Here is an 8,423-nt window from a genome sequence, read left to right on the forward strand (position 1 = left end):
AATTCAATGGTTCTTCATGTTTTCTAATAAGATGCAGAAGATATACAGTACATGTGAGTGCAAATCAATGAGGCTGTATAATTAGAAAATTGGAGGCGAGCCACAAAACATATAACTCGATCAAATACCTAGAAGAGAACATTGATAAGCGTTGTTTGATGCTATGGTGCCACACATGCAAGAGGATATAAAGCCACACATATAAGACGATGCAATCATAGATGGTGCATTGTTTGAATGCAAAGAAGATGACATGAGCAAGGTGCAATGTTAGAAAAAGAAAGAGCACATCAACCCTTTTCTTATATGATGAGAAGGAGAAAGAACATCAAAATTATGATAGTTTCTCATTACTTAACTTGCAAAATATTTATGGGTGGTTGAACACAAATGGTCTCACTGCACTATTTAGGCTAGTGAATCTTTACTTGTTATAGTACTAAAATGCTCACATGATTTCTTATGTATGGGTGGTCAGACGACACAAGTGTCACTTCTCTATTCAGGTTAGTGAATCTACACTTGTTATTACTAAAACAAAAAGTACTTATTATGTGGATACTAACATGATTTCGTATGTATTATGTAAGGTTATTAAAATTTATAATATTTTCATGTGGGTAGGGGAACACCATGCCTGAGTCACGAGGTGAGGCAAAGAAGGTATTGAGTTCCATAGATATGGACAATTATATATACATGCATGCCCAAATGGTTGCACCCTATTCCATGGGGAGTATAAAAAATCTCCACATGTCCAAAATGTGGAGCTCGCAGACACATGTAAGGTTTACAAGATGGAGCCATTTCTTGTAAGATATTAAGCAATTTTCCAATAATCCCAAGGATAAAACACATGTGCAAGTGCAAGTTCATAGTAGTGGTGTACACTTACACATGTGCGAGTGTAAGAGCTAATGCCATGGCACATTGATCCATCAATGGTATGTAAATGATTCCTCCTGATTGTGCTTTTCTAATTGTGCTGCATGGAGACATAGAGGAGACATGGCATGAATTTAAGGAGGAACCTTGACACATACGTCTTGGCTTGGACATGGGTGGTGTAAATCCATTAGTTTTGTATTCCACATTATTAAGTAAATGGCCACTGGTGATGGTGGTAAATTACAACATCCCACCATGGACTGGCATGGTTGACCATTAAGAAAGAGACATCTCTTGCTTGGCCATGGACCACCATGGTTGACCATTACGAAAGGGACATCTCTTGCTTGGCCTATTTTTTAGTGGTTGGAAAGTACAAAGTGAAAGCCATGAATGTGTGCTTAGCACTCGGTAGGCATTTCCATACATGATATGCCTACATGAAGAAGGTGATGGATTTTACTAATTATACTAACTATATCAGACCTTTTGTATGTAGCCCTTGCATGTCCTATTTGGGGACCTTGCTCAAATGCATGATGGCAATATCCAACTCTCAAAAAGGAGATATATTAAGGCTACCTACTAGTAGATGATCATCCACAACGAGACGCAAACATGGTGAAAAAATCACCAAGAATGAAGTCTAGTGATTGGTTGAAATCATGGAGCACCATCTAGGATGATGAGACTATCTGTTTTTCATCAATTGCCTTGTTGGAATGATTTGTTAATTAATCATATCTTAGGTTCTATGCACTTATTTAAAATGTGAGAAGCACTATTTGGGAAGCACTTGGTTGTGGTGACAACAACGAGGACACTAAGGATGCACGAGATTACTATGAAAGAAGTAGAGAAGATGGAAGCATTGTGGCCACACAATGGATCCACAACAAAGTAATCCTACCACAAACACCTTGGATTTTTATCCAAGAGCAATGAGACAAGAGTGAATTAGAAGATGATTGCATCCTTTCAGAAAATAATAAACTGATTGGCATAAGTTCTTATAGATACATACTTGTTGTATAAATTTTATCTCCTTTTCTTCAAGTATTCACAATTCATGTGCCATTAAAATAGCTCTAGAAGGACTCAGCAATCTTGAAAAACAAAAAAAAAAAAACACCCCCAAAAAAAAACACACACACACACACACACATGGCTAGTGATGGTTGTGTCCTCATTCCTAAGGAGGAGAAAAACAAGTAGTGGGTCCTAGCAGGTTCGATCACTTGGATGAAAAAAAAAAAACCCATGGCTAGTGATGGTTGTGTCCTTATTCCTAGTAAGGAGGAAGGAGAAAAACAAGTAGTGGGTCCTAGCAGGTTCGATCACTTGGATGAAAACATGCTCTGATTTTGCGACGCTGAGGAGGGTTTACTTGTTGGCCCTACGCATGTGGGATGTGGTCACGGGTGTCGAAGGGCTGTTGTCGTGGTTGGTAAAAACGTTGAAGCTATCTGATGTCCTGTCCTGTCGTGCTTGGGAAAGACGCTCAAGCTACACGTCCTCTTATGAGGTTATATGTTGAAAGCCATATATGACGCTGTCAAATATGTGGACAGTGGAACATGTGGCTAAAGAAAAGGTATGGAGTAGTCTCTCGGAGATGGTTGAATCATCAGCGGCAGCCAGCTGATGTGGAAACAAAGCTGGAGTCTCGAGGGGACAAAAGTCTTGATGATGAATCTCAATCACCCAGCTGGCGACCCTCCTGCGCACTCTGTTCATTCAACCGTCAACACACTTTCCCTACACCTTTCCACGGCCGGCGGCCACTAAATCAATCGCTCCTTCCTCGACCTTACCCTCTGCCCAACCCCTCTTCTTTTAAAACACCCCAGACCCTCGCCTCTTTCATGCTCTCCCTCCTTCCTCTCGCATCCCATTGTAATAGTTTATACGACAAACAATCTTCTTTGCTCATCGTCCTCCATCGTCCTCTAATATGGGCAATGGGCTCTCTTGCATCTACTCCACACCCGCCGGGCGCTCAGATGCTCAGCAGGACAACCTCATCAGAATCGTGCACGCTCTCGACGGTCGCACCTGCGAGCTGGAGGAGCCGATGAAGGTGGGCGAGCTGATGTTGGAGTTCCCCAACCACTTTGTGGCGGAGTATGATCAGCAATTAGCTGGGAAGCGCGTTTCTCCCTTGGCCGCAGACCATGACGCACGTGCCTACCATGTCTACTTCCTCCTCCCCATGCACAGGCTCAATACCCGCCTGTCCGTGGAGGAGCTGCACCACATCTCCACGCTGGCTTGCAAGTCAGGCTTCTCCTCCGCGACTCCTAGAGGTCCGGGTCACAGTACCAAGGTTACCCCTCTCTCGGCCCACCAGTACGAGCAGGCAGAGAAGGGCCATACGCTTCAAAGCATAGCCAAAAGCTACTCTTTCCCAGTAGACTTGGTCGAGGATGCAGCTCCTCAACAGCAACCGCAACAACAACTACACTGCTGCATGTTGAGGTCCAGCAGGCCATGGACACCGAAACTGGACACCATCGTGGAAAGCTCGTCTCTTACCGTGTGAGGCTTTTACACAAAGTGGCCCTCATTTCACGCCCCTGGGTGAGGCTCTGAACATCAGCCGCCAGCTCCCAAATGGAGTTACATTCTTAACAGGATTGTTCCGTTGTGCGGCTCCTTCAAGCTTGGGCTTGTTTGCAAAGTGTCTGCACGAAATCATCAAACATATAGATGGGGGACGGGGATCTTTTGTGTGGCGATGACATAAAAGACGTCTCCCCTTAAGGGAAGGCTTCAACCCTTAAATTTGAAGGTTGCAAGACTCGGTGAATAAGCGCCAGGTCTTCTTTCATCAAAAGAAATGATGGCTTCAACAATCAAGTGAATTGCACGATAGAATGAAGAAAGAGAAGCACGTGCATCTCCCCTCTTGCTATGTCCCTTCGCAAGACCCAACACATCATGTCTTGTAATATTCTCAAGAGATTCCTAAGATTGTGTGTTGAATGCATTTTTCAAGGTAGTATAGCACTTGAAATTTATCCAACATCACATGTAGCTAACAAAAGACAAACATGAATAATTTGTTTGACACAAAAACTTGTCTATCTTTCGGGATTCCAAAATAAAACTTCAAACATAGAGTAAAGAATCCACAACTAAGTCGGGTCGTGCACATACACGGGCTTCCATAATTAGGGTGAAATGGTACCAAATTGGGAAGTAGGCATAGACACAAGAACAAAGAGGAGAATGCACCATGAATAGAGCGCTCTCTCCTCTCAACTCTCTCACACACCATAGACACACCCAAGAGAGCAAGGACATAAGCCCACACTCAATTGGCACAAAGGGGGATTGTGTCTTTGCATTATGATGAGAAATTGGTATTTATACAGTTGCCCCTTATTCATACTTGGACGTCCCAAGCTTAAAAAGATATGAACTAAATGATTACAAAGCCACTTAGGCCGGCCGTTCTCGTAGTTACAACTTTATAGTGTGATTTCATGACATGGATTATGCTATCTGTGGAGAAATGCGCAGTCAACCATAAAATGGGGTTCAAATCTCCCCTACCTCGTGTAGATTCCGTCCTCGGAATCTCACAGCTGTAGAGGGCATGTTTTCAAAAAAAATATCGCCAATGTCCTGGCTCCGGTGACAAGCCAACGTTGACCGATTGTGGTGGGCCAACATGCCACGGGGGTGCCACGTTGTGTGGCACACCAAAATTTACCTAGAGCCCATGCGTGCCTTGCTTGGCTCCCAGTCGCCTTTCTCTGGATGCTGTTGTGTGTTGCTCTTTGCTGTGCACTGCTCCTTAGCCTATGTTCTGGCTGCTACCGGCGTGCACTACTCTTTGTCGTCCTTTTGTGTTGGCTACCCCACCGGCACCTCTCCAAACCCAATGTGATCTCATTGCTTTGGCCACTTTTGCTCCATGCAGTGTGCTCGTCCTTTTCTGTTGGCTACCCCGCCGGCACCTCTCCAAACCTGATGAGATCTCTTTGCTTTGGCTAATCTTGTTCCATGTAGTGTGCCTGCCCTAGCCATGCTTTTGTGTTGGCTACTAGTGCCTCTCGAAACCTGCAAACAATGATGCTATCTATGATGCGCGTTGAGCCCCTACTTTGTCTTTGCTTGCTTCGGCTGAAGGTAGATTTCGAGGTGCTAGTAAAGTGGCACCCCCTTTGATCGGGCCCGCAGTCGCCTGTAGTCGGAACCCCCGCCTGCAAGTGTATAAATACCGGGCTATATACATGTGCTAACATGGGTTGGTCATGGTTGTGCCATAGTGGACTTGGTAAGGCACATGCTTGGGATGATGGAGGTCTCGGGTTTGAATCCCACCTCCCACATATCTATACGCGGCGTGATGTCTAGACATGCGTCTGTACATATGTTCATAACATTTTGCACGGACCAATGTTTGGACATGGCTTTGGGACTTAGAAAACTTTCTAAGTCCCAAAGCCAGATGACTGGCTACCGAGGTCAATGGGGTGCCATGTATACTGGCACCCCGAAATCTACCTAGAGCCGCTTGCTCCACACCGTGTGCAGCTGCAACCCTTTCTATCCAAAAAAAACGGCTAATTTTAGTTTTTTTTGGCCTTTTTCTCCCCACATAACCCCTCTCATCTTATCCTTGACTAATCTTTCGGTAGATTTCGGGGTGCCACACAACATGGCACCCTCGTGGCACGTTTGCCCACCACCACGGTCAACGTTGGCCCGTCACCGCCGGGAGCCAGAAGGTCGGTTGGAGCCTGGACGTCAAAGCACCAACATTCCAGCAAAAATTATCAATTACTTTCACCTATATTTCAACCAAACTTGGAACGTGGACCCTGCAGCTGCCAACGCCATTCCACCACCCCATCTGCTACTATAACTTGCACAGTCGGCGAGTCGGCGCAGTCCCTGGATTTCATTAATGCAGTATTGATTTTTTTTGGCTACACTTGTATTTTTCGAAAATAGGCGAGGCTTGCTAATCAAAGGTCTGAGCTAAAACAAGCGTAGCGCCTCACTCTGTTGCACTCCATCCGGCTCGAGGTCTGAGCGTCCGCCCGCCGCTGTTACGCTTATGCATGCTTGTCGCCTACACACCCGCCGTCCTTCGACCTTCACTCTTCGATGTCTCTGCATGACGCTGGTCGTCCCTGGTTGGTCCTCATGCTAATCGAGGTCTGAGCATCCGCCCGACCTTGCTAATCAAGGTCTGAGCGTTCGCCTGTAATAAGTGGTTAAACAAATGAGAAGCATGTCCGATGAACACAAGCCGCCTTTAACCATAGTTTTTTGCCCATAGTTTTCTATAACCATAGTTTAGAGCATTTTAAAATGCCACCACAAATCCCTCCTAGCATGGTACTTTGAAGTACAAGTTCTTGTGTAGTTCCAAGAAGATGGTTGGGCGATGTGTAGATTGGCTTCTTCACAAATTGACCACAATTGCTCTCCCATACTATTGGTACATTCAAATGATGAAAGATGCTGGTTTTGTTAGGAATAATGCAATTGAAAAGGTAGTGGAGAACTCATTCATACGTGCATTGAAGATTCCAAATGAGTTTGTCACAATCAAACCCAATGCCAATAACAAATCAAATGCACTTGTGAGAAGCTTGTCCAATGAGAATTTAGAGTACAAAGTTTACAACTCTAATTGTCAATGGGCATGTTGTAGATGCAAATGGGCTGAATTAGGAAATATATGTAAGCACCAAATCAAGATCATGCTTATGTGACAGGTATATCTACGAGCACAATGCTATCACATTGCATGGACTTATACAAAGGTGCTTTGAGTGGTCATTCAAAAAGCCATCTTCAAAATGTGGAACCATTTGAAGCTTTTGATCAAGAAGTTGAAATGGCAGATGTGGAACCATTTCAAACTTTGGATCAAGAAGCTAAAATGACAAATATGGAGATTCAAAGCCCTACAATGCTACATCACCTATGCCAAGAGCTTTTTGCATTTGTAGGACAAGATGCGGAGCTCATCTTGGAAGCCTCCTCTAGCATTAAGAGGACTTTGGGTCAACTTCAAGCTTTGAAAGCAAGAAGGGAAGATTCTTGTGATGCAACAAAGGCTTTTGCTACCACTGAGGATGGGTTTGGGAACACTTTAAAGAGAGCAAAACCATTATTTGAGAAGGGATCAAGGAAGAAAAGACACGGCAAAGTAAATAACACAACAACTACCTCACTCACTACGCCGACCACTAGTAGCGCACAATGCAACAAAAACTTGATGCAAGAGTAATCAAAGAATCAGAGAGGAGCAAACCATGCTGAAGCTGCTGCAGCATAGCCACTATGCCAACATTCATGCTTTGAAGTGTGTTATGATTTCAAATTCATCTATTGTGTCCATCTTTTGTATTGTGTTCATCTATTAAGCATAAGGAAATATTTAATCACATTATAATCCATGAGTACATGACACAGGAGTTCTGCATACAAAAGGTCTATCCACCAAAGACCACATAGCCAGTACATCAAAATACCCTGAACCTGCATTATAATCCATGAGTACATGACACAGGAGTTCTGCATACAAAAGGTCTATCCACCAAAGACCACATAGCCAGTACATCAAAATACCCTGAACCTGCATTATAATCCATGAGTACATGACACAGGAGTTCTGCATACAAAAGGTCTATCCACACACCATAGAGGTGAGACAATACATATAAAGTCTATCCACCAAAGATCACATGGCCAGTACAACAAAAAACCCTGAACCTGCAATGATCGTTAGACACTATGCTCTAAGCTGAGAGGATCGTCTTGGTGAGCTCATGGAGACCTTTCGCACCTGTGCACGACCAGCCAATGCCTTTCCACGCTTTCTACCCTTTCCAACAGATGGCTGTTCAACATTGTCCCTCAACTTTATGGCTTGCTCTAGAAGCTGGTCCACCTCAATCTCCTCCATATGCTTGTCCTCCACTGCTTGGACCTTCGGCACCCGTGATACTCTTGCATGACCAGCCATAGCCTTTCTACCCTGTCTACGTTTTCCAACAGATGGCTGTCCCTCACCTGCATATACTGGCTCCGCAGCATTGTCCACTTTCTGCATATGATCATGGTTGTCCCTTAGCTCGTGGGCTTGCTCTAGATGCTGGTTCACCTCAATTTCCTCCATATGCTTGTCCTGCGCTTGGACCTTCGGCACCCATGATACTCTTGCACGACCAACCATAGCCTTTCCACCCTGTCTACGTTTTCCAATAGATGGCTGTCCCTCAGCTTTATATACTGGCTCTGCAGCATTGTCTACATTCAGCTCGTGGGCTTGCTCTAGAAGTTGGTCCACCTCTTTCTCAAGCTCCATAGACTTTCGTTTTTGCAAACAATGGGCCTGATCCAAAAATTCATCTACATGGTGCTCAATCTCCTCCATATGCTTCTCTTGCATATGTAGTGCATCTTTAATAAGCTCATCAACCACATGATCAAGACGGGTTGTGAGTGGCTGTTGCTGCACGTCTGCCAGCCCTGTCATACCATGCTCATCCAATGCCTCATCAAAT

General features: G+C 44.5%; 1 protein-coding gene across 1 annotated transcript; it reads left to right on the top strand.

Annotated features, from left to right (window-relative positions):
* The first annotated feature begins 2,737 nt into the window (after positions 1-2,737).
* On the top strand, positions 2,738-3,966 carry LOC147631485 (uncharacterized). Its single transcript, XM_086809876.1, has one exon. It carries the CDS (start codon positions 2,843-2,845, stop codon positions 3,428-3,430), a length of 588 nt encoding a protein of 195 aa, XP_086666002.1. The 5' UTR covers positions 2,738-2,842; the 3' UTR covers positions 3,431-3,966.
* The last annotated feature ends 4,457 nt before the right edge of the window (positions 3,967-8,423 follow it).

This window comes from Cibotium barometz, chromosome 15, assembly GCF_041138505.1.
Source record: "Cibotium barometz isolate CiBa-2024 chromosome 15, ASM4113850v1, whole genome shotgun sequence".
Lineage (NCBI taxonomy): Eukaryota > Viridiplantae > Streptophyta > Polypodiopsida > Cyatheales > Cibotiaceae > Cibotium > Cibotium barometz.